The 27,919-nt window shown below is 36.8% G+C and overlaps 1 protein-coding gene across 3 annotated transcripts in view; it reads left to right on the top strand.

Moving 5' to 3' along the window:
* Positions 1–27,919, top strand: part of TMEM117 (transmembrane protein 117) — a 178,950-nt gene that overhangs the window by 55,864 nt on the left and 95,167 nt on the right. For all 3 annotated transcript variants that reach the window (XM_071423569.1, XM_071423567.1, XM_071423568.1), the window contains exon 4: positions 17,525–17,624. In XM_071423569.1, the coding sequence (XP_071279670.1) occupies positions 17,525–17,624 (100 nt within the window). The remainder of the gene's footprint in view (positions 1–17,524; positions 17,625–27,919) is intronic.

Below are 27,919 nucleotides of genomic sequence, written 5' to 3'. Positions count from 1 at the left end.
ATTGTTTACTTCAGTTATGTTATGGTTTTATTAGGACATTGAGTGTAGGCTTCTAAAAGGTTAGAACACAGTTAAAAATATAGTTAGCTTAAAATTGCAAAGCATTATAAAAATTGACTCTTGTAACCTGATAATACTAAACAAGCACTATAAACTTTGAACCTATTTTTAAGATTTCATTGACTTGAAACTGTTCAATTGAGCTTCTAGATTTATTGACTATTACCACTTTGGAAGTAAATAATTCTCAGTGGGACCTATTTCAAGGCTGGAATGGATCCAAGATAAAAAGCCTTTGGACAGGGTATACACATAAATCCCTGATCTTGTTGGTCAGATTATTTTAGGGAAGCCTAGCAGATTAGTAACATGATGCCTTTCAATTCCACTTATGAAATCCCGTCAGAATAAATTAATGAATATCAGACTGATATTTTAGGCTATCTTATGTCCATGTAATGCAGTTATTTAAAAACTCATTGCACAAACCATTTTAAGTGTTGTTGACATTAAGTAGTAACCCGTACAGTTACTATGTAACTCAACCTTTCCTGTTAACAGCCCTATTGACTTGGTGAAAAGCAGAATTTACAAAGCTATTTTCCAGCAAAGTTGCCTATATATGACCAAGGTTGCAGTCCTACTAACACAAGAACAGTGTGAGTTCTGTACAGGATTGTCTTAAAGGAACTTACATTTTGAGAAACATTAATTTTGATCACAACAGCCTTTCTGTCCAAAATGTTGTAACAAAAGCTTATTTTGATTACATCAGTCTGAAATGAGCTTAAATACCCCTGCGCAGAAGTAACTTATTTATTGCCTTTAATAATTTGTATTTCTTAATGCAATACAATGTTTAGAATTTTAAAAGGAGTGAAAATGAACTGTAGTCAATTTCATTCAAGAAGGAGGAGAGAAGGGAGCAATGCAATTGAACAGAGGTGACTCAGTCTTGTTTCCATAAAGAACTTACATAAAATGAGGCTCAGAATGCCCCATACACACTGATGTTAGAAGGTAAGTATGAACATTACCCAGGTAATTTAGATTATAAAATATAATCAGGTTAAATGTGTGCTTTCTTCATTTTTGGTTTAACTTTACAAATCCATCATTAGTGTGCATCCTCCTTAGATCACCATGTGAGTTGTCTTTATATTGCTCAAGGCTGTAAGAATGCCAATTAAGACAGAAAGAGCTGGACCTCCAGAGACTAGTTAATGGCCAGCAAACATGTTTGTTTCTAGAACCCATAAACAAACAAAGTAAAAAGCCAAGGCTCTGGAAAACAGTGGTAATGATATCTGCTATTAGTATTTCCATTTGCTGTTTGTACTCTGGTAAATCAGTTTTATGCCACTCTAAATATAATTTCCAAATAATTTTTTTTGTTACCACTGCAAGTTCTCCTCCAGTCAGAAGAACTTGGTTCTAGGAAGCACTTCCCCAGTCAGAAGTTGAACCTTCATCTGTTCTAAAAGCTTTAAATCATTTTTATTACACCAAAGCATGTTGGCTTATACCACCTACATTCTGAGCAGCAGCTTTGCTTTGGTATTTCACAGTTTTATCTTCAGGATCTTAGTCTCAAAATTTCTCTGATGAAGACTGGAAGGGTAGAAAATTGGTGTTCCACTGTACTGAAAGTGTTTTGCCCACCTGCAGAGCTTGCATTCCTGTTCTTGAAATGGCAGATTGATCTGGAAAATTAGCAATCAACTGTGCGAACCTTTAATCTCTTAACCTTCTCAAAGGTCAGTGCTGGGATAACAGACCAAACAGACCAAACCTAAAAGACTTTTATCCCCAAAACTTCAATTTTGCAAGTTCTCAGTCCCCTCTTCCTGTTTAGGAGTTCTTAAATGCCATTAAGAGTTCTTATCCATAAATCAAAAACTATGCTGCTAATCAACACATACCTTATTTTTAAATTGAAACTCAAATATTATAGACAAAATATTGTTAAAAAGTAGTTTAAAACATGAAGTATGAAAGAAATTCTCCTCAGGTGGACATCACACATAAGGAAAAAATTATTTAAGCAGGCATCTGCGAGGAAGTAGTAGTCAGAGCCTGAAAAACTACAAAACTCAAGGAACATTCCTTTTTCTCCAGCTATGAATTGATCGGCCCTGAGTAGGTTCACTCTGTTAAGAAAAGACTCATGAGTTCGACTAGAGGCCACACAAAGTCTGAAATTCAAATAGATGAGTTCCTCTCTTTCAGCATCACTTCTCTTTTGGCACTTGCTGCTCTATTGTTTCATGGCTCTTATTCCAGTAAGCAGTAGTCACTTTCTCACTTGGCCTGCCTTAAACATAAATTTCTTTTTGCAGCCATAGTCATCAACTCTTGAAGGAACTACCAATTAATAACAAAGGCCTCTATTGTGGCAAAAATCTCCTTGAAGTAAGAAGGTTTACTGTAGTGCCTGCATTGCCCAAGAAAAGAGGGACCGATAGCAAGCCTTTTCATTGCCAATTTTTTCTTAGAGCTGATCTCTTCTGTATCCAGTCAGATTCTTCTGTGTTTTTGTACCCCTGTGCAGAAGTACTTCAGGATGAAGTATATTGGATATGGACCCCATTTTTACCTTATATTTTGTATATATTTTATTCAAGCTGGCCACAGGGCTTATAATTATTTGAAAATGCATCAGAAAAGTTATTCAAATGTTCTTAACAAACAGATACTGTAAGATACAGTAAGATAGATACTGTAAGATACAGTACTGTTTGGCAGCAGTATCTTACGACACTAAGAACAAAAAGTGTCAGCATTTCAAATTTGGCCTGTCAAACAGGTTGTCGTATATTACTTCTCTTTCTCATCTTTTGGGAACTTATCCCCAGACTATCTGGGGGAAAAAAATTCTTCTTCATTCCATTCCACTTTTGACTCTCTCTATGCTCTGGAGATCATCTGATATTATTGAAAGCTAATATTTGTTCCAAACTGGCACTGCTGGTGGCATCAAGAAAACTCTATTCTCTTGATTACTTTCTCTCTTGAAGGACTTGAAACACTGACTGTCTCTACAGTCTACAGTCTATTCAGCTTTCAAAGAAACAGGATTGACTTATTGGTCTTACTCCAAAAATAATCTCTTCTCTCTTCATTGTTTTGAAACAAACTGCTTGCGTTTGTTTAATGAGGAGACACTTCTGTCACAAAGTTTCCATAAGGGAAAACATGACCTTTTTAAATGAAAACAAATCCCTGATAAGGAAATGCATCTGAAGTGTTGCTATTTTGTACCTTGCCAATCTGGCCAAATCTTATGGGGTTTCTTTACTTCCCCATTGACTTAAAGAACAATAATTTTTTTGGTTTAATGGTCATCTGTTTTGTGGGGGAAAAAAAAGGCTATTTATGTATTTTCTATAAATAAGTTTTCATTTGAGGTTTCAGTTTTATCTCATGGTAGTCATATACCATTTTGTGAGAAAAGGAAGCACCGGTAACTTTATCTTTTTGAGGGACACAAAGAGAAAAGCTTGTAATGATTGGACTCTAAAACAAAGGACCTTAAGAAAAGTGGTGTAAAACCCTCAGAAAACTTCTGTTGGCTGTTCCTCTGGCAGACTGAAGGCGTGATACCAGCAGAGTTCATGTACTTCTTTTCCAAACACTAACTTATTCTGCTATCTGGCAAAAGCCACGTGGCTTGTGCTGTCTTCCCACAGGTATCTTTGCATAGGAAGGAGCACTGTGCTCACTGTCCCAGCCAGCCATAGCACTCACAGGATGGGTGTGGGGCTGTGCCAGACATTGTCAAGCCTGCAACAGATTAGAGAGAACACAAGGTGAAAAAGTATGTTGGAAAAGTAGCTACATGAATGAAAATGAAAATATATCATATCCACACCATGTTAAGAATCCAGCTGTCCTCTGGAGGACACCCATGTGCTCTTCATCAGGGGCAGGGTTTCTTTCACTCCTGAGGGGTCTGTTAATAAGAAGGAATTCTCTAAGCCCTAGGAAAGCTTCCTGACAGTGTGATAAATGCCAAAATCTTGTTTTCCTTTAAGGGGGATAGAAAAATACATACTTAAAAAAATTATAATTGCTCTCTATTTCAGCACTTCAGTTAAAGACCAAAGCCTGATCAGTGAAGATTTCTTCTTAACTATCCAAAACTATAGCTTTTTATTTATCATTCTGTTAGTTAATCCTTTTTAAACAAGAAGTGTTTGTGGGCTTCTCTGTCCAAAACCAATTAATGCATTTGGTTGTACTTTCAACTGTGTTTGTCTTTATCTAAGAACATGATTACTTCCAAGATGAACGTAGTTCATCTGAAATTTTCAGAAATTGAGTGCACTTTTTCATCAGTTCAAAATCCTTATCGCAAAAAACCCCCCACAAAAACATAGCAGATTGATACATTTTGGACAAAAAAAAAATAAAAAGGAGATATAACTTTTACTTCAAATTTAGATGAATAGTATTTGTCATTCCAAATCTGATCAGTTGAAATGTATTTAAAGTTTGCAGAACATGGAGTAAGCTTTTCTTTTGGAGTTTTGCTCCTTTCAGTCTTCCTGAAATTGGTCATCCAAGCTGCAAAAGAGGGCAGGAATATTTGTAGTATTATCCTAATAAAACCCTAAATGGTTTCCCAAGTGGCAGCTTCAACATGGCAGTGGCTCTCCTTTGTGCTGCTCCTCACCTCTGACCACAGCAGCTGGGGAGGTCTCCAACCTCAGCAACAGTTTGGATTGTGCTCTGCTGCTGAGGGCAGGAAGATCTTAACCCTGAGTTGAGCAGGAGTTTGCATTAGATCATTTCCAGAGTTTTTTCTGGCCTAAATTATTCTGTGTTCATGAGAAGTATAAAAATAGGAAAATATGTAATATATATTTGAAGTGTTATTTGTCTGGGTTTTTATTTGGAATAAAGGAGCACCTGTAAAACAGTTGAGTTCTGGTCAGAAAAGAGTAAAAATTTACCATCTTTAAGTGCTGGTAAATGACCCCCTTCCAGTATGATAGGAAATGTGAAAACCGGATATGAAAAAGTGGAACTGGATTCCTGCAAGGGAAAGATCTCCTGCCAGTTCTGAGATACAATCTTTGGGGAAATTAAAGAGATGACTCAGTGTAATGCACAGTGTGCCTGTACAACCAGTAAATCAAAAGAGACAGTGTCACAATCCATTCTTTTTTCTCTTATCTAGCAGAGGATTTTGTTTTCATTTTCAGTACAGAACAAGAAATGGGATTTAATTCATGAATGTGACAGACTACTGACTGAACAGGCTTCAAACAAATCCAAGAAAATGTTCTTTAAACATTGCAGGAGGTAACTCACAGACATGGTGATACTTATTTTTAAAGATTTTATACATTGTCTGCATTGTCATGTAATGTTAAAACTTCTCACTAGGTCAACACATTTATCATAAATATAATTGTGAAGTTTTCTGGTTCATAAATTTTGAACTGAGGATGTAAATGGTATAAATGTGCCAGACAGTGAGTGGCCAGAAGGGGATGATACAATCTATATGTAAGAATTTAGTACTTCTATCTAGATTAAAAGAAATTGGAAAATATATAAAAATTAAATTTTATGGAGCAGTTTGGTTTGGTAAATAATTGATATTAGCAAATGAAGATAATTAATTTAAAAAAATCTCTAATCTTATTTAACAGTATGTATTTGAGAGATAAATACGATTAATGTAGATACTGGGCATCTCTGAAAGTCCTACCAGAAATTTGGCATTATGATTGTATTTGAAATATTTCTTAGGAATATATAAATTAATGCTAAACCAGAGTACTTACTAGTTTATTAGTTGTGGACTCCTTTCATTAGTAGAAAGTCAGTATGAAGAGAATATATTGTGGAGGGTTGATTTTGGCTGGCTGCCAGCACAGAAAGAAAATAAAATGGGCAAGATCATGGGTTGAGGTAACGACAGTTTAATAAAAAAAAAGGCAAAAGTCACATGTGGAAGGGGAGAAAAAAAAAGAAGAAATTTATTCACTATTTCATGTCAACAGACAGATGTGCAGTGAATTTCTGGGAAGTGGGGAATTGGTACACATGGAAATTCCTTCAGAAGGCAAACACCATAACCCAAAATATCCCTCCCTTCTCCTTCCCACCCTCCCTTTTATGACTGAGTGTGAGGCATACAGTGTGGAATATCTTTTGAGTCAGTTCAGATCAGGTGCCCCAGCTGTCTCCCTCCAAACCTCTTGCCTGTGTACAGCCTGTTGGCCTTCTGAGTGGTGGGTTGGAGAGACAGCCCTGATGCTGTGTGAGCACTGCTCAGCAATAGCCAAAACATCAGTGTGTTACCAGCACCCCTGGAGCTAGAAATGCAAAGCACAGCACTGCATGGGCTGGGAAATGAAAGAAAAGTCTATCTCAACCAGACCCAATGTGTGTAGCAATGAAGATGTGCAGTATTATGTCTGATATAAAGCTGTATTTAGAATGCATATACTTTTTTGTTCACGAGAGTGTGTGAAAAAGACATTTAAAAAAAAAAAGGAAAAAAGCGAGCAATATATCTGACATATACCTAGAAAAATATTTATTTTGGAAAAAAAATAAGTTTACTGAAAAGTGTCTTTAAATGTCATTTGTAAATAAGATTTAAAAGTCCTGAAATATGATCATTTAATCATACTCTCCTTGTAGTGACTGGTTTCTATTGATTAGGTCTCAAATTACTTTATCGCCATGTACCTTCTTAGTGGTGTGAGCATTGCTGCTTGAAAGTGAGCTGTTTACTATTGCTATCTTCTCCTTTAAAAGACCAAATATTATTGTATGAGGCTTAAAATACTTGGTTTTATTTGAAGAGTTACATTTGTTCTTATCTGCTTCTAAGCATTCTCATGGCTTCAACTGACAGGGAGAATTTTTGCACTGTTGTTCCTGGGCAGAGGGGAGGGTTTAGAATTGCTCTGCTAAGAACCTTCTACTTCTTCCACTCATCAGTGTAGAATACCAGTTTAGTTAGAAAATGTCCCACATAATCAATTTGTAAACTCAGGAAATACTGTAAAATACAGTGGTGGTGTTCCTGAAGCTTGGGAGCATCCAAGATAAAGATCTCAAGGTATCCTTATGCCCCCATTTGATTTAGCTAATAGTAACAGGTTGGTGATAACATTCAGTCAGTATAAAACTATTTCTGGAACAAATTATCATTGAAAAGTAGTATTGTGAAATGTTTTTCCACACTGAGCATCAGACAAAGATATTTATCTCACAGTTTATTTAATCATATCTGTCTTCTTTTCAACTTTAGATTTAACATAATGTTTTATGAAATCTTAGCTGAAGTTTGTTCATTCTTTTAAAGGTTTCATATTGACAATGTTTTGTCATGTCATCTTTTGCATTATTTGGAAATGTATTTTTCAATCTTATGTATAAGTTTAAAGGTAATTTTTTTTTCAGTTAGAATGGTATTTTCCAAACTACATATTTTAACTGAAGTCACTAGCTTTAATTGCAGTTTGGTAAATGTGTAGGCCTATAAGGAATGTTAGACCTTCACTCTAGAAATCTGAACTGTGCTAGTCTCAAAACATAAAAATCCATATTTGGTCATATTTCATAGTTTAAGAATCCAATAAAGATGAGTTTGCACTTAACTAGCTACTTTTGCATTTAATGGAACTGTAATCCTCAGAAGATGATTCATCTGATTCAGAGGTGTTCTTGCATGTTAACAAGGTAAGCTAACAGCATCAGTGTGTCATCAGCACTCTTTAGGTCACAAATCTAAATGACAGCACCATATGAGATGCTCTAAAGAAAATTGACTCAATCTCAGCCGAACCCAGTGCAGATGTTTAAGATAAATCAAATGAGTTATGTCTAAAGTGCTTGTTCTTCTCCATCGACTCTGGAGAGAAGTGGACTCTTCCAGAGAATCCTAGAATTCCCAGCTGAAATTGAGACTTTTATTAAGTCTGTAGCTGAGATGAAACTCAGTAGTATTTGTAACTAACTGACCTTAAAAATGTAGCCAAAAGCATCAAAGCTTAGTTTCTGGATGTCAAAAAGGCATGTGCATACATCTCTATCTCTTTCTATCTCTTTCCATTGTTTGAAGATGTGCTTCTCCTTAGGGAAAGTTAGGAGAATATTCTTTTCAATGAAGTTCAGACCACAAATTTTGTATTTTCTTCATTTGGGTGTCTTATAGTTGTATTACAAGTGACAGTGGTGGAGCAAAAACCTGACCAGTGTGTGGTTCTGATGTGTTTGTCTTCTGGTAACTCATGTGCAAGACATTAAAAGAAGACTGTATTGTAAAATGGACAGTCTGCAATAGACAGCTGTTGGTTTGAGGGTAAAATCAATAAAAAACTTCTGTCACTTTTCCCTCTATATTTCAATGATAATTTTATTTAAAATGCTGAGTATTGTAGGGACCAGAAAATAAAACAGTCAGTACAATATAGAGCAAAGTTATATCAAGTGTTGGACTGGTATCAACCATTGGATGGTTAAGAAGTCACAGCAAAGGTGTTTGCTTTGGCAGCTAAGGAGTGGAAGAACAGGCTGTGTTCTTTGCTGTGTTTTCCATGTAAAACTCTGTGTAAATACCTGCCAGCTCCTGTCAAGTGACTGACCCTAGACACAGTTGTTCTTTATATACAGTTTTCAAGTAATACAGTAAAGAAACAATCTCAATTTCATAATTTGTACATTGCTTGAAGTCTAGTTCTTTTCCATCTGCTCTGCAATCTGCTGCTGATAGTACATCATGAGGGAAGCCAACCAAATCCTCAGACCAGCCCCTGAGTTGTCAAGCCTTGTTTTCCTTCCATTTCTTCTCAAAGGTACCTGTGAGCATGGTAAAGAATTTTTGTTTAACAACTCTAGTTTCTATATCTCTGTCTGATTTTATAGACTGAAGCAAGACTGATATAAACCAGTCATCTTAAACAGATTCAAAGCCAAATATACATAACTGAATCATGGGATCATAAAGATTTGTGTTGGAAGTAACCTTACAGATCATCCAGTTCCAGCCCCTCTGTCATGGGCAGAGATGCTGCCCACTAGACCAGCTTACTCAAAGCCCCACCCAACCTGAAAGATATTTTCTGTTTGCACCTCTAAGTAGTTTTAAATAATAACTTTTACTTCTACGACAGTTTCCCAATTAGTTTTGATTTATCCACAGAATAGTGGCTATGTGTCTGCAGGCTGTAGAACTTGGATAACGTTTTAGAACAAACCATTTGCAGAGAAAGTGCTTCAGAAGATTCTTATTTAAGGCTCATTTGTAGCTATATCAGATTGTAGTGTCCCTTTTAAAGCTGTGGCTTACCATTCTTTTCAGATCCAGCTCAAATTCTCTTCAATCATGATCACTGAGTATCTGTCAGCAGAGATTCTGTGTCAACATTTCTTTGTTCCCTCTGTTCCAACTCATTAACTTATGGCATGTTTTTTGTAGTTTTCTGGCATTTCATTATTTTAAAATAAAAACACCCAGTTTTTCTAAATCAAATTTTCAGGGAAGTTTAGTAAGTTAAAGAATGATTAATATCCAGAGTTGCATCATCTGCTAATACTTACAAGTTTTTATTAAAATGTAGTTAAATGTTTTTCTGCTTCTGCTTTCCCAATTGTACTGCTGTTTACAAGCAGAGTCTATCCGGTGTTTTGTAACAACTGAAAATTGTTCTACTTTCCCCTTTCTGAATAGCAATAACACTGCAGTTACTTGTTTATTCATTGCAATAATGCATTTAAACTTCTCTGTTATCCCTACAGCTGAAACAGATAGAAAGTATGAACTTTTGCTGAAATTCACTGAAGTTTTAAAGTTATCAAAACACTTGGTTAAAATGATAGAGTTACAGCTATAATATTTTATTTAATTTTGTTCATATTCTGTTGATGGTATGAACAGTTCTCTTTTTCTTTTTTAAATTAACTAATATTTTTTGTCTTTGAGCTTCAATTTCTGAGAATATTGTTGCACATTTGTCTATTTCCCTTCTTAGCCATATTGAAATGTCAAAAACAGGCATGGACATGTGCAAGCCATGGCCCTTTCTGAAGAGTACAGCCAGTGCAGCATTACTCAAATCCATTCTTACCAGTATCTCACCAAGTTTAAAAACAAAGATTTATTTGTTTCTTATAAAAAGCTTCACCACATCTCTTTTTCTAAATTACTAATCTAGCTTCATCTTTATAAATGCATTGCCTGATATATTCTTTAGTTTCTGTTGCTTTTTTCAAATACATTAATACTATTTCCAAATCTGTTATTTTTTAATTTTAGTAGCTGAAATATTTGAAATATTCTGACATACCATACACCAAAGAAATTATCTGTATTTTAAGAAAAGCATATCTAAAACACTTAACAAGTGCCCAAGGCCACCTGTCTTATTTGTGTCCCTGGGCACCTGTTTTATCTTGCATTTTGGCACTTTTTACTGTAAAACTATTCTGATATCCTACTATATAGGCACATGGAGTGAATTGAATAGGTCATTTAATGTACCAGCACACAGTACACTGTTGCAGATTAGTTGCAGAATTTTACTAGCCTGTTAAAAGGAATTCTAGAAAGTGGCATGATTCTCTTAACTTGTCACAGTTCTCCTAACTCATTCACTAAAATAATTATCCACTAAAATAATTTTCAACAAGCAATTCACTTAGCAGTGAGAAAATGTCTTAATCCTCTCCTGCAGTATCAAACTGGCATGTAAGAGGCAACCCTGTGTGTCATTGCTTCAGTAAAAACAACTTATGCAGCAGTCATAGAGTTGAAATGGAAGCATAAGCAGCTACAAATAAGCTGCAGTGCTGGTGTGGGTGTGTGGTGGGACAGGTAAGGCTGTGCTATGTGTGAATGGCTGAGCATTCACCTTTTCACAGTATGATTAGAAACGTTTCTGCAACCTATCCTTGGCTGAGTATTGTAGCATGTATTTGCAGCAGAAAAATGCTAAATGCACTCTGCAGCCTTTGTTTTTCTTCTTTCTGACTAAACAGAATATATGTTTTTATGGTACACATTGCACATGAATAGCAAAATTCTTGGAAAGTTTATAAAAGATATCTCATGGACATAATGAATTTGAAAAGTCAGTTTGCTTAATTCTTTTTTCAGGCACCTTTTGTGCTTTCCCCCACACTATCCTGTCCATCATAAGTTCCTTGTAGTACAATTTGTAGGTTTAGTTTATAATTTTCATCAAAACACTTGTGTAATGATGGAGGAAGGTGCTCATCTGAGGGAAGAAATCTGGGTTAAATTCCCAACTTGTCTATTCATTGTCTCCAATTTTATTTGTCATTTAGGGTTTGACAGGCACACAAAAATGTAGGTTTTTGTAGCAAATCCTGTCATTTTGGCTTGCTGGAAGTATGTGCCAACACTCACCATAGTTTACCTGTACCCAGGAGGCTGCATTCCTCCCGTAGTGGAGGTCCTTAATGCTTTTGAATTTGCAGATCCCTAAGATTTTCCCAGTAGAGATGCAGACTCTTACAGCCTCTAGCAGTAGGCCTGTCACTATGATTTCCATTTTGCAACTCCTTTAGACATAAGCTGTTGGCCATTTTCATATATGACATCACCATGCCATAGAAGAAAATAATCTAAATTACCATCCTGGTTTGAATTGCTATCAGATCCTTTGATTGTGGAGACAGCCTAGGAAGACTAGTGTCATTAGGCAAAAGTTAATCTGTATGAACACCACCTGATCTCTAAAGAGAAGTCCAGACTCTGTTGGACATCAAGTGCTTTATGCTTGGTTTGCTGGAATAAATCCACAAAAACCACACAGGAAACTCCTAGAACTAGCAGTAGAAAAAGCTACATTAAGAACAAAAATATGTTAAAAATCCTGTCCCAATTTGCTTAGGCACCTTAATTTGGTCTGTAGTTGTGATCTAAGCCAAACACCTGTACTGACCAGTGGCATCCATTCTAAAAGTGAAGAAAAGGGAATATTTTTCTTATATGTGCAAGATGATATTTATACAAAATATGGAATATCCAGCTTCAGTTACACCTCACCTAACAGTCTCCTGAAACACATATCTCTTATCCTCTTGTGTCATCATCTTTTCAGATTGAGAATGACAGTGAGGTTCAATTCTCTAACTCTGAAGGGCATTAAACCAGTGTCCCTTGGAATGGAGACTGGATCTCATGTGTACACTACCATTTAAGTTGCACACCTCTTCTACATTAACAGACAGAATTGCTGCATTTTTCAATGGGCCCTGTCTGAAAGGCAGGCTTGCAAAGCTAGAAGCTAAATGGTCTGTCCCTGTGGACAGTGAGGAGCTCCTGTGTATCCTAGCAGCAGAACTTCTCATGGCTTGGGAGCTTTACAAGCAAAGTCCCCAAAGTAACTCACACAGCCCTCAAGCCTGTAGAATGATGAGGAGAGGTTTGCAGAATTAAAGTTCTGCTGCCTGGTTTAAAATAAGCATGTATAAATAAGTTACTAAGCAGTGATGCTCAGTTACAGAATTGGTCTGTCAGTCTCAGGTGTTCTGCACTGTGCCATGATCTGCTGCACTATAGCCAAGCTGGTTTTGCTTCTCAGATTTTTGTGTCTTGGAGATTAGCCTTCTGATCCTCTTGTGGCTGTTACCTCTTTGATGTCTTGTCAAGCAAAATCCCTAGTTCAGTGCCTCTTAATTCTCTCTGTTCTGGTGTCATAGGAGAAGTTTTGTCTGTATGTCTAAAGCATGCACTGGGGATGGTCAGGGACTGGATGAATTGCTGTTGTGCTCTCTGTGCTGTTTGCTGGTAGCTGTGCATTATGCCATCCTTGTTATCATGTGCCAGTTTATAAGACAGCAGGTCTTGCTGTCTCTGGGCATCTTCCAGTTCCCTGTGGCTCTGACTTCAATTCCTAACATTAGAAGAATAGCTTTTCAACTGAGTGAATTGCTACCAAGTGTCTCATTTGCCATTCTGTCATTTTAGAGTGACAAATACTGATCAGGAACTGTATCTGCAGTCTTTTATGTGTGTTTTCAGTTATTCTGACACTCTCTGCCTCTTCTAAATTGACAGTAATGGAAGCTTGTGGTGCCACATCTAAACACATCCCTCTTTGCAGCCTGTGTAAACTCCTGTGCTTTCACTTGTTTGCCAATGTCAAAGCATTTCACTTTGTCAGATGCACCGAGGAAGATGAGTTCCATATAGATATAATCAACCATTTAAGGGGAAGGCCAGATAATAAAACCACCCCAGAAAAGTGCATATCAGACTGCAGAACATGTATAGACTTTTTCTTACTCAACATAAAAGATATTTAGGCCTCCCCTCCTTTTCAAAGAGCATTAAATTATCACTCTCTGTGGATGCAGTTCTTGTTGGCTCTGTACAGACCATGCACTGTGTTCTGTGTGCAGGCCCAGTGCCTTCAGTACTCTAGTAAAGAAGCAGCTGAAGCTTAGTTAAGATGTATCAAGCTTCCTAAAATTGCTTTAAAAGGCAACTAAGACCTCCCCAAAGTGTCTATGCTCTCACTGCTGTCCCTGGACACCCAGGGTTCAGTTCAGATGTGTCTGGGTTGTAAGCTATGTCACAGACCTCACGAGGGATGCAGAACTCTTTGGATTATCATCTGGAGATCAAGTTATGTCACTTCACTGGGAATCACTTAGTCACATAGGTTTAACAATGCCTTTTAGTATGTGAACATGGTTTTTTTTGACATGCTAGCTGTCAAGAAGTAATATAAAGCAACTAAATCCTTGACCCAGTCTGACCAAGCTCCGTAGAGAGTTTGACTTCCTGGTTTACCCTTACATTTAAGTGTCTCTATTCAAGCTAAAACCCTTTCTTAGATCCTGTGGTGGTCAAGAAAACACCATCTCAGCACTGAGTCTCAGTCATGACATTTTTTCAGACATTTTAACACTTGGAACAATGTTAGCACCACAGTGACTTGAGCATCTTTATCCAATGTAAAATTTAAAACCTTCCATTTGCTTTCACACTTTGTCATTTTAGCAGTGTCATCTGTCTTTGAGAAAATGCTCTGAGATCTTCCTTTGAATAAAATCTCCAGGCTAGTGTGGTTGTCTTCCCCTTTATCCATTCTGTGCACACTGCTGCTAACTCCAGAAACTGTTCAAGTATGCTGGGCTATATGTCTTTTTACTGACTCATTAACATACCTTTTGCATCGACATGGAGGTAGACAGTTACTTATGATTTTTTTTAATCTCTTTAGAGTTGTCTTATCAGTCTCCTTTGTCTTTTGATCCCTCTCTTTTGCTCTATTCTGTTAAAATGTTGCTCTACCTTCTTTAGACTTTGGCCTGCCAAGAGCAGTTTCCCTGGAGCTGCAGCTTCCAGTGTTACTGTGAAAGGCTCCCAAATCCCAGTCACAAAATTGTCCTTTATCTATAATATTCACAAGTATTGGCTCCTCAGACTGTAATTATTTTCACTTATCCTGTCTGTCTCAGAAGAGCTTTTTTACTCTGGGCTTTAACCGCAGTGTTTTTTCCCTCGGTGTTTCCTTGGGTTGTGCTGCTCATGCAATCTGCTGGTGCCTTGCTTCAGTACACATATGGGGAAGCAAACAGAAGCCTTTTGACAAGCTATAGAAAATCTGGGCTGGCCATGACAGTTAACTGGAACCCAGTAGATCTTAGTCCTCCTGCAAGGTGCAGACATGGGTCCTAGCCAGGAATAAGACTAAATAATTAAAGAAAACTACTCTAATCACTAGCTAAAGCTAGAAGAATGTGAGAATTTTCCATAACAGAATTAATTTTACTTTTGGTACTGTTATGATATGTACCCTGCTAGTATCATCAGGAAAGCATGTCTTTTTTGAAAATGTCAAGTGCTCTTATTCCTATTTAAACTAAAACCTGAAAATAAAAACCAGAGGGTTAGGTTTCTGTTTTTTTTTTTTTTTTTTTAATTCATTTTAAGCAGTCCCAGATCCCTATTTTAAAATAGTCAATTTCTCTTTGTGTTTTGAAAGAAAAATAATACTGCAGAGAGCATAAAAGACAGAGGGTGCAATGCTAACAGTTAATGAAATAGTGATGTATTTCATTACTATTTCTAATAAGATGAAAATGCTAAAAAATATTCTTCCTGTTCATAAAAAGTTGTAGCTGTATTTTAATCAGTAAATGCACTTAAACCATGCACAGGTTATATTTGTAACAATTTCTTTATAATAATATGCTATTTTGACACTAACTGAAGGTTTGTCAATTTGCATATTTAATTCAGGCATTAATTACTTGTAGACTAAAATGCACAATTTGTACTAGGCTTCTTTGGTGTTTTCATGTTCTAAATGACAGTAAGAGCTGTTGGGAGGATGTGATGGTTTCAAAGCCTTTCTGTGTATTTAAGTATTGTATCCAGTTCATTCAACCTTATTATAAGCCTCCTTACAATACCTCTCTGGTACTTCTAACATTCATAAAAACAAGTGATTACACTGAGAATTTCAGTTTCCATTAAAAAGAATCTCTTATGTCTGGGTTGATTTCTCTTCTGCTAGGTAATACCTGCATTCAGGGATCAGTGACCTCTCAGCCTTTTTGGTTAACCCTCCTTGTGCCCAGCAGGGTGCTGGACAGGGTGGCTGTGGCAGGCCTGCTCTATGTGCCAGGGCTATAGGAATGGCCCAAGTGGCCCATTTTCTGGGGATGTTGAGCAAGTGTTTGCTTATTGTACACCTGTGTAATGCAAATGAGAATGTGCAGTGCACATAAGAAAAGGTGAGAACCCTGGGGTTTTGTATGTGTCTCCCACTAATGGAGAAGACTAAGATGTGCTTTGCATTTGAGGGCCATTCCTTACAAGTGACACTTACTGCCGTGCCTTCTTTGTGAACAAGACATCTTTTTCAGGAATGCAGACTTGATAGTTTTCTGCCTCCACAGATGCTACAAGAATGGCATGTCCAAGCTACAGGAAAAAAGGAATTCCAAATATTTTCCAATTCTAAAAATTCTAGAAGAATATATCTGGGAGGATTGTGCTTTCCTGTTTTCAGTCTTCCTTCGTTTCTGCTGTTGCCCTCTTTTGGAGACAGAACATTGAAGCAGGGAGACTTTAGGCTGACCCGATGTTCCTGTTCTTACATCCTTATTTATAACATGGTGAATTTAGGATACTGATGATCTATGAACTACATGGAATGCTGTTAAAATAGATTGGATTTTTTTTTCCAACAGAAAATTAGAGCCAGCATTTATATGCTGTTCAACAGAAAAAATAAACAGATGGCATTTTTTAGTGACATACCGGCCGAAAGGTCATAATATGTATAATGAAAAGGGCTGTTACACTAGGACATTTTTCATGTGTCATGAAACTATTCGCTGACAATAATATTTCTGCTCTACAGCATATTAAATTCTCTCTAAGAAATTATACTATGCTATGCATGGATTAGTGCTAGCAAGACCTTCTATCTTGATCAGATATTTAGATTTTAACAGAACTGGCCCAGAGAGTGGAATCGGTTTGCACTGATCCAATTGCAGAGGTAGGATCTGTATAGCTCCTAGACCTTGCAATATTTGGTATGTAACAATGGTAAGATTTGAATAATGGATAGCACAATGTTCAAGGACACTTTTACATGTAACTGTGTCCCTTATGCACACTCCTAAATAGGCATAACAATACATAAAAATGTTTACAAGTGTCTTGAAAGCAAAGGCATGACTTGTAAAGTTCAAATACAATTGCCATTCATATTCATTATCATCATATTAGCTCTTGAGGAGAGTTGCCTCTTCTTGACCACTACAAAAGTCTTTTAGAAAAGGATATCAGTATGTTAAAATGTATGTTTTTTCAGAAAGGTTTTAATCTGGAACAAGTAGCTTTACCTTCTTAATTGTCCTTATAGCATCTTGGTGAACTTGAAGTCGATTACCAAGTGAGGTTCTAAGTCCTATCTGTTGCATTATTTAAGCAGAATGGAAATACTTCTTTTGTATTTAAGTAAAATATATCTGTGAAAATAAATTGTATAAATCTAGAAACAGTGACATCTCACTGAAATTTTGCAAAACTTGCTTACACTGATGTGTTAAAAATGTGGTTGCATCACTGATACAGTGAAAAGTCAAGCAGCTCAATTATCTTTTTAAAGATACCTTAAAGATTCTTATTTTTCTCCATGAAGGTTTCGCAAAGTCATGGATTTGAAAAATTGTAATTCTATTTGTATAAAGGAAAAAGATAAAAAAGCATAAATCATTTTCTGCTTCCAGAAGCTTTACATAATCCTAAAGTCTTTGCCAACTGTTATTTTAGCACCTTCAAAAGAGACATGGACTTCAAAATCAGATTCACATTGCATTTCTAATTGAAATCGACCCGTATGGGTTCAGTTTTATGTCAAGGCTCGGATTCTAGTAGAAAAGTTATTATGGAAGCAATGGGAAATCTTTCACAGATAATCATAAATTTTGTCATTAATCCAAGTTCTTTGTAACCACGTTGAGCAAATATGTATGTCTTATGTTTGTGTTCTTGTTTTCACAGTGCATACATTATAACAGACTTCATGGGCATCAGGAATGAAAATTTTATGAAGGTAGCTGCAGTTGGGACTTGGATGGGAGATTTTGTCACAGCATGGATGGTAAGAAACATAATTACATTTTAAAAGGAAAGAAATATGTTTGTTGCTTTCAAGAGAAAGAGGAGAGGAGAGAAAACTCAATTTCTCTAACTCAAGTGTTTCAACCGAGAAAAGTAAAAAGTTAACAAATGCATAATGGCAGGTGTTCAATTGACAGTCCAGAGGAGTTTCAGTTAAAATGTATCAGGGAGATTTTTTTTTTTCTTCTGTGAGTGGGAGTTTTGCCATTGGCTTCTGCATGGTGGCTGTCCTTTGCTATGAAGTAGCATCACAACTTGCTATCCCATGAAACAGTGAGTAACAGCTAAAGATAAATTATTTTAATGAAAAGAATTAGAAGTAAAATTAAACTGAAAGATGTGATAGAGAAAAATGGAATGAGAGGAGGAAAGCAAGCCAGTTACATGCCAGGATTTGAAAGTAGTCTGATCTGACTGATTCATTTTGATCTAATTTAGGACTCAGAAAAATAAAATTTTCACTTGGATTATACTTCTTACAAAGACATTTTCTATGTGCAAGCCAAAGATCAGCTTAGTGAAAGAGAACCAGAAAACAACAGCTAATTTTTGGGAACAGAATAAAGCATCTGCACATTTTAATTGTTCAGAAAATAATTTCGTAAAGACAAAGTGATAAAAAGTGAATTTGTTTTTTAAGATTAGGTTTTTAAGATTTGCAGAGGTAAGATTTTTAGCAATTGGATTTTAACAATGTCTTCTACCCTTCATATTTGGAACATAGTGTACAACAGACTGAAGGGAAAAAAAAGCATCAAGGATTTTTTCAGGATGTTGTTCAGTATGTGTCTGTGGTTTGTCCAAGACAAACTGTACTCTGTGAAATGGTGGCCATGAAAAGCAAGTGCAGAGAAAATAATTTGTATGTGCTTTACAGTAAGGACATCACAGAATTGGTGCCTTGACTAATGTTGACAATTAATGTTGGACATCTTCTGAATTGGTAATAAAATTAATGGGTACTTCTGAATACCTTTAGCTTGCTTTTTTCTCATGGGCTTCCACACCTTTATTCCACTATCAAAGAAGAGATGATGCATAAACTAAGCTGAACTGAGAGAGATCATGTGCATCCTACATATGTGACTTAGGGCTCCAGTGATAGATTAAAGACAAGTTGTTCTACATTAGGTAATGTGGGTTTTTTTCAGTCTCTCTTTTCTTGTTTCCATTTAAAAAACCTGTTTTGTGCAACACTGTATAAAGCATGGAAAGGGTTGATTAAAAAGGCATGATCCTAATAATTTTCTGGGTACTCAAAGCCCTCTCAGGTCTCTTCAACAGCAGAGTCCCAACTGGATTGTGCCACAGCAGATTCCTGTGGCAGATGGAGGTACCACCAAAGAGTGGGAGAGAGACTAGGAGAAACTACAGAGGTGGTTTGATTAGAGGAGACTGTTTAAATTAGTCTGGTTCTATTAGCTTTCAGGAAGAGTAGAGAACATGGGATTGGAGGGTCAATGTGTTTTAGGACATGCTTTGATTGCATGAGGAGAATTAAGAGGTGTAGTAATTCATGCTTAGGTCTTCAGGGCAAAAGGGAATAGTGATATTGCTTCTGCAACACAAATCTCTAGGCCAAGTATACCAACCAGGCAATGGAAATGTCAGTGTTCAAGGGCAGCTAGGCCTGGGAGCATCAAACAAAATACTACAATTTCAGGGTCTCTACCTCAATTAGTAAAAGATGAGATTGGATGCATATGTTGGTGCATGGACATGTACCTTGGCACAAATCATGTCCCATGGTGTCTAATTTAAGCAATCCATCTTTTTCTGTATCAACAGAAATTGCTGTGTTATTTATATTTGAATTTACTTGACCTTCTGCTTATAAAGCTCAGTGTGGAATTGATGTTAAAGTAATATGAGTCTTTCTGTGATATTATATTTTATGAAGTTTCCTCATCCTGTTTCAAAACAGAAAAGAAAAAACAAACCTGTAAAGGAACCTTTGCCCATCTTCCCATTCACAGCAGTGTTTATATTTTCTTATGTTTAAGAAGTATTTTTAAAAAAATCATCTATCTGTAGACTCTAAAGCAGAAGGTAAATACAGAGATGTAGCCTTCACTTCACTGTGTTTGAACCATACTGGAATTAGGATCTTATTCCTTATTTCATTGGAAACTTTGGGAATAAGCAGAAATAAAACAGATGGGGTTCCATTTTAAATATGAGTAATCAGTACACAATACTGTTACCCCAGGACAGTGAGGAGTGGCTTATTAAATCAGGAAAGTGATTGAAATGGGAAAATATGTTTTGGATCACTGTTTGTTTTGGATTGAAAAGGCAGAAGTAAGACTTTCTCCTCAACACTTCTAGCTGACTGACTAGTTTTGTGACAGGATCTGACACAATTTGTAATAAAATCAGCAATATTATTTCCACTGTGTGTAATGAGAATGGGGCTGTGCTACGGGTGCACAGAACCTTCTCCTTTGTACCTCTGGACAGGAGCATCTGCAACTAATGAACATCTTTGCTGAAATCTGTAGTAAGTGTTAGATATTCTGAAGTCTGTGAAGAAGGGAATGGGTTCAGCACACTGACTGTCTCTCTGCACTTTTCCCTCTTTGAAGCCATGGAAGTATATCTTGCAATCTTGTACCTGCTTTGACATGCCCTCCTGCTCCCATAAAAAGTGCATTGTCCTCATGGAGACTGCTTTTGAGGCAGACACTACAGATTTTTGCACAGTAGGACACCTTGGAAGAAAGGCTAGATTCCACCCAGACAAACCTATAAACTAACAATTACAGCTGCCTTCTGGGAGAGTGCAAGCAGGCTGAGGAAGGAGCTGATTTGAGGGCAGAATCTCTGATGATTAGAGTGGCCTCTCTGTGAAGATGAGCAACCTGCTGCAGCTGTGTTTTTGTGAGGGACACAGTCCTGAGCATGTGGGGTAAGGCATGCTCAGAGGATAGCTGCAGGAGTGAGTGAGTGGCACTGAAAAGTGACACAGAGAGCAGAGTAGTGTTGGCTTTCATACTGTCAGAACTGTTCCCTTTTGGTGATGGCTTTTTGGCCTCCACAAAGATTGACCCTGAGCTGTGAACTCGTACACATGGCAAGCTTTGCATTAAAGACATATTGCTGCCAACAAACCCTACATACGTGTGAAAGAGGCTAAACAGTAGAAGTTTAGAAGTTTGTTGTACCTTTCTTAGACATTGCTTGCTAGGATTATCAGAAGCTGAAGCAGTTGTCTTCAGCCCATGTCTGAGCTCTATGAATATACCAGGCTGATCCTCCTGACAAGGGATCCTATTCCTATTTACCTTATTTCTGAATCGCAATTTAGTTGAGATTCTCTTTTCCCATGTTAATTGCTAGGGAGAACTGGGAACATTTGAGAAATCACTGAGCAGCAGAGACTGTGGGCTCCTGTTATCAGAAACAATGATAAACTCTAGGGATGGTTCAGTATATTATTCATCAAACTAGTGTTCACCACAGATGTATCAGCATATTCTTTTTAAAAAGAGAAGCCAGGAATTTTCTCATCACTGTGCTTTAGCAGAGTACTTGACACAATGAGTGTGAACTGAATCATTGTAGCAATTCCTGGCTGTTCTTTTTGACACCTTTGCTTGACTTCAGTTTGACTTCTCCCTTGTGTGGGATGATGAAGAATTCTGGGATTGTTTCTCTTTCATCATTTTAGCAGATGAATTATTAGGAAGTTAGGAAGTAGTACTTTCAGCATAGATGGCAGAGTGAGAGATCACTATTGTTCTGCTAATCCAGTGCTGACTAAGACACATCGTATCCACATGGATGGAGGGATATGGAGGTAGAGACCTTCTGCCTAAGACTGTTCTTGTCAGGACACAATATTGGGATTTCAAAAGGTTAGTACTTTTAGATTCACTACTTAGAGTAGTGAATCTACACCTCCCTTTCCTCGTTAGTGGAACTGGATAATGACTCCCATATACACAAGTTGCCTGGGCTTCTGTGAAGTCTTTTAGGGGAAAGAGTCACTTCATTGGGCGACATTCTGAAATATAACTTTTGGTGGGCTGCTCCTCCCCTTGATAAAGATTATCTGATTTCATGCAAGAAGGATTTTCTGTTCTGAGATTTTCAGTATTAGCTGTAAAAGCTCCAGTTTTTCAGCCTTATAATTCCAGGGGAAAACCTCACACCATTTTGTGTTCTGGCTTTGCTACTTGTGAAAGAAATAGATTTTGTCCATTTTTTTTTTTAATTCACATTCCTCTGTTAAACATTTCTGTCTTCATCCTCTGGTGAAGAAACTTTCTGTATTTCTACATTTTATGTGATTAACATGTCTTACCTGGGCAGCAGAGGGGCCTGTGGCTGGTTTGTAAAGAATACTCTAAAGGGCTGAAACCTTCCTTGGGATTCTTAATGCTATGAACATCAATTGTTGACAGGTTTAAGTTCATAGTTACTGCCATACAAGGACACAGTAAATCTGTAGAGTCCTAAACCAGAATGTTTTTCTGTCACATGCACCATATTAAATCTCGGGCTACAACTGTAAAAAAGCCCAGTTCCTCCACCTGGTCAGACCAAAAATCCACCCAGACTAGTATCTTACCTCAAACTGTGACTATAAGCAGAAGCCAACCAGGAGAGTAAGAATAAGCCAAAAGTATGTGGCAGGGTCCTCTAACGCTCTCCTGAAATGCGTGCAATTTTGTGTACATAACAACTCTTGATCTTAGAATTGTTTTGGTCTTTTTGTAACACTTGGCATTCAACTACAAAAATTTCATGTGCCAATTTATTGCCTAGGGACTTTCTTCCATAAGCACCTTTCCTAATTCTTCACATCCAGCAAGCCATCATCCTTTTCACTGTGCAAAATTTAATATAATTATAAAGCTTTCTCACCTCACTGCTCATCCATTTTCCCAGTTTGCTTAGGCATATGACGAATAACTGCATCCCCTGCAAAAATCCCTGTGGAACTCTGGTAATGACCTCCCTCCATTGCTAGAGCTGTCTGGCTAACCTACTTAGCTTCTGTTCCTTGTCTTTTAATCAGTTATTTATCAACATAAAGGCCTTCCCTAAAGCTCTGAGTTTTGAGTTTCCATAGAAGCCTGTGACGAGGAATTTTTCAAAAGCCTACTAGAAAATTCAGCTTTGCCTATTTCAAACACATCTCCTTTATCCATGAGTTTTGTTGACCTCATTTAGTTATTCTGTTCTGAAATATCGCCATTCCCGTTGTTTACAGAGCCAGCCACTTAGCACTCCTTCTGCAGCCTCAGATATTCCCTCTGCCATTAAAGAGGTATTCTAGCAATGTTGGCTGGCCCTGAAAATGCTGTTTGCAGGAAAGACAAAGTCACAGATCAGGAGCTGTGAATGTGTGAAAGAGTATGGAGCAATCTTCATCTGCCTTATCAGTGAAAGACAGTGAGCTTATTTCCTCATGTTCATCTTACCTCATCATTACTTTTCTCTGTCCTTTTTCCTCAACACCTCTTTGTCTTATGGCCTGGGCATTATTTTGCATGTGAAAAAAAATTTAAGCTGTGAGTATTTTGTTTTGTATGTTCTTGCATATAAAAGAATGTTCAGCAGAGCCTGAACATGGATGTTGCTGTTATGTCGAAGACAGAAATGTCCCTGCTTGTGGTAAGACCTATATTCTGAGTATGGGCATGGATTCCATGTTTAGAGAACATCAACAGTAGATACATAACCTCTCTTTCCTAAAATCTTATGTAGTCTGTATTTCTTTGGCTCTTAAGAAGTTTTGATATTTTCATGATTGGATGGAATTGTTGAATCATAATTTTGAGCACAGTGACATGTGTCTGCTGAAGTGATTTTTTGAATCTGAGCCCCTCTTGGTAGTCTTGCTGAGAAATGCCTTTTTCTTAATTCCCTGCTGTACAGACAGTGGACACAATCTAATTGCTGTATTTTAGGATAGAAGTACTAGCTGCCCTAAATATATTCTCACTTAGCACTTCATTTTGACTTTGTAAATGATGTTATGGTGTTTCTTTATAAAATACAGGCATAATGATCTAATACACTGTACAGTGTAGAGTGAAGTAATGAAGTACATGCAATTGCATGTTAGTAAATCCATCACTTGATGTTATTGTCTGGTAGATACCTGCTACCTGTAGAATACTTTGTGTATTTTCTTCTTTACTAATTTTTTGTGATAAGAATAGATGGTTACCATTAAAACATTTTTAATGGCTTGCAATCTCTTGGCAAGAGTTTTAAAAGTATTTGGAGATATTTGCTTTTGACTGTTGCCTCTGTGATCGTGACAAACAACATTTATTTGTAGAGTAGGACAACAAGTTGTTCAATGATTTCAAAGAGCCTTTCTTGGGTCCATCAAGAGAGAATATTATTCTTGCCCTCTTTTGCTGAGATGTAACTATCTATGTCAACATCCTAGAGTAATGAAGAGTTCATTACCACTCTGAAGAAACTAGATTAATTTCCTCTTCATTTTATTTAATCTCAAAATGCATATGTGTTGCTAGAGTATGTTCACACAATGTGAGCAACATTGATGCTGGAAATACTATTGTATTGATGAAAATAGCAGACACACTAAATTATTGCAGTGAAAATATTGAGAAAACAAAATAATAATGTGACTAAAAAATGAAGTTTACTTTAGTACAGGGAAGGACACCAGTATAAAGTCTATGTTGAAGGAAAACATAACATCATTAAAAATAATAATGATTCCAGGATTTTGTATTTAACTTTTAGACTAAAATAATAGCGAAAAATGTGAACTCTTAAACTTACATTATTCTTGAAAAGTAATTATTCTATTCAGGAAATTCTGTTTAGCAAAAATAGTGCATAGGTTTATTTGCAAGCAGTGAAGAATCCATTTTGATGCACATTACAAGGCAATTTAAAGAGTCAGGAGTCTTGAATGACTGGCACTTTTTTTAACTCATGCCTCTGTCAAGGTTTGGGCATGACAATTTAGATTATGATCAGTGTCAATCTTCTTGATTGTTTCTATTCCACTGGCATATCAAATGACAAAATAAAACTGTAATTGAATTTACAGCAGCATCCGAAGTGCCGTACGGCTAACAACTCTGCTGTTCTCGAGTAGCCGAAATGAAATTGAACAATGAAACAGGAACTGGAAGGAGCAAAATGGATGTCACCTGTTCCTAAACTCACTTGCCAGGGTTGCACAGAAATGTAACTAATAACATTATTAGTGGCAATATGTTTCTTTCCATTCAGAGAGGCATACAAAAGCCAGTTGCCCCTTTTGTTCACCTGTCTATCTTGTTTTGGTTTTAATTTCTTTTCTTGAGGGCCAGTCCAGTTGCAGAAACATTCTGTAGCTAGTGGTTCTATCTCCAGGTGATAACCACAAGTAAATTCATCAGCACAATGGCAGTCCAAATATATCCAGTCATATGAGAGCTGCTAATTTTGTTTTTTTCCACTTTCTGGGGCATGAGTGTGCTCATATCCTGCTCTGCTTCCTGACTGCCACTTAGTTATATAAGGTGGAGTGTGCCTGGTGTCATCCGAGTTCATCCAATCATCCCATCAAGTCAGATTGTGCTATTATTTATTTATTGATTGATGGTGTTGCCATCTGTTCATATGCTCTAGATTATAATTATCTGCCTTTTCAAGCTTGATCTTTTTTTGTATTCCCCTGTCACTTTGTCATTTCAGGCATTGCCAGAGGTGTTACTTCATCCCTGTCTATTTCCCACCAGTGAGCTCCTTCAGCTCATTGCTGCAGCAGTTACCTTTGTTGATAACCATTTTCTGGGCTCTAAAACATGTGCTTAGTATATCTAGCAGTAAAAGCCTCAGGATTATTTTTGAAGAAGGCCACAGCCAGCTGTACCTCAGAGTTTAAGAGTAAGAAATGCAAACCCCAAGTCAGACCCCAAAATATCTTCTACTGTAGTCTAAACAGCTACTGACATCTTCCAATTATAAGCAAACATAGTAGGAGTTCTTTCAAATAGGTGTGACATTTTCCCAGCTATCTTTTTTTAAATTTCAATGCTTGTGAACTCATACACAGTTTTTTGTGACCTTGTGCACACTTTTCTTTAAGTCTGGTTCCCATCTAAAAATACAGGAAGGGTCATATCAAATATTAATAAGAGAAATTCTGTTCTCCAAATATTGTGAAGTCAAAAGACAAGCTGTAAGGAGAAGATATGTCTTCCTGCAACTCAAATCTTGTCTGATTGATTTGTGTTGTAGCCTCAAGCAGCCATACTGCTATAAATGAGCCTGGGGGACCTCTATTTTCTCTTCCTTGTTGTCTTACTTGCCTTTGCTCTTTTTCATGTGGAATGGTATTTGCTTCTTGATGATATTTATGCAGCACATCTTGATATATCCTGGTTATATGTATTTAGAAACTGAAGTCAGAGCAGCATATAAATAAAAGTAACTATGCAGCAATTCTGCATTCTGACATGATGTACTCCATAGAAATGGTGTGAATGAGTGGGTGTCAGAAGTGCTGGAGAAGTGGGACTCTAGAAATAACATGTTCTTACTGAAGATCTTTGAGTACAGATGGCAAATGTGTAAACTGTTGGAGTCTCTAAGATGAACACTTCCTCTCTGGAACAGTCTGGTTCTGGATGAGATTGCAGCCCAAACCTTTCTCACTGACTGGAAGAAAATAATTTTCTTTCTGAAACTGAAATTGAAACAATTACCTCAGCTAAGATGTGCAATCAGGAGCTCTATGATCAAATGGGGAAAGATGGTTTTAAAAGTATTATGAAAGGAGTATTAGACCGACCATGCACATTCAGCTGAAGATCTTTACTGGATTAAATATGTAGCAAAGTAAGACCTTCTGTATCCACAGGGAGAGGTTAGCAGCAGATGGCAGTGGTACACAGCAATACATTTCATTAATTCTGAATTCCTTCAGAATCTGTGGGATGAACTATTAGACACTGTACACAGTGTACAAGGGAAAAAAGAAAAGAAGGATGTCATATTATGAAAAAACATATCACAGCACTCTTGCCTAAAATAAAGTTGAGAATGTTGTACATTATCTGTTCATCTCTACAAGGAAGAGCAGGGTTAAAACTTGTAAATTAAGAAAGACACTATTTCTGATCTTAAATTGCATAATTTTAATGGGTGGGTGTTCAGCTCAAAACTTTATCTCTGATGCTGTTTTGTAGAGAAAATGTATTTAGAATATGTCCAGAAAGTAATGGCCAAATCACTCAAGTTACCAGAATATTACTTATTTTGTGTTGCATTATGCCTAAAAATGAAAGATTATTGTCACAGCAGCTACAGTACCTTAAATTGTGTTCCATGTTATCATAGGTCAACTTAACCCACAATATATCAGCAGAGCAATTAAACAAGTGCTTGAGCAAATAGAGAACAGAATTAAGTTTCCTGTGCAGTACTGCATAATATATGAATTATAATATGGTGTTAGAAGTCTTCTCTTAACGGCCCTTCTGTGAGCCCTAAATTGAATTAATCAAGAAAACCTGAATTGTAAGTGAAATCACTAGCTCTCTCTTGCATATATGGAGAAATCATAGAAACTGTCAAATTTCGGCTTATGATTCTCTAGCCAAATATATCCAGACTTGTGATTGTGCTCAAGAAAGAATGAAAATTCAGTATGTTCAAACCCAGTTTTTACAGAAATAATCAGATAGGTTTGTTTCCAAAAGCTCTTTGCTGTCAAAACCCAAGTCTAACTTGGGTGCAATTCTGCTGATTGTATCAGACTTAAAATATACAACTGCTTCTTAAAAACTTAGATATTAAAAAGTTTCAATGGATATGAATTAAAAGTTGTTATAAAGCTTCATTTAATAGAAAGCACTCAGTAAGATGAGTCTAATCTCTTGGATTCTTCTTAATTTTATTTTACATTACTTGAAGTGGGAACTTGAAGTACTTTTTTTAATGGATAGAGGGATTGTTGAGTTTCACTTAAACTTTTCTAAGTACTTTTAAAACCTCCATTAAAAAGCTATTTTTGTAATTTCTTACAGTACTACGCTTCTCCAAATCACAAAAGAAATCACTGCCTCCTACACTGGCAGTAATAAAAAAGGTTTTGCATTTTCCAGACACTAGGGATTGATCTTTATAGCAACTCATGGAGATGCGTATGCTAATATGCCCCTGTTTTACAATAGAGAGCTGAAACAAAGGAAAAGGGAATTGGTGATGGAGCTGAGACAAGACCCTGCCCTCAGTTTTGTATTCATCCCATCCCTGCTCTCCTCAAATCTTTAAGGGAAATTATTCTCT

Source organism: Agelaius tricolor, unplaced genomic scaffold (assembly GCF_023055355.1).
Source record: "Agelaius tricolor isolate 1412-34295 unplaced genomic scaffold, bAgeTri1.0.p SCAF_3, whole genome shotgun sequence".
NCBI classification, from domain to species: Eukaryota; Metazoa; Chordata; class Aves; order Passeriformes; family Icteridae; genus Agelaius; species Agelaius tricolor.
This window is presented reverse-complemented; position numbering and strand designations above follow the sequence as displayed.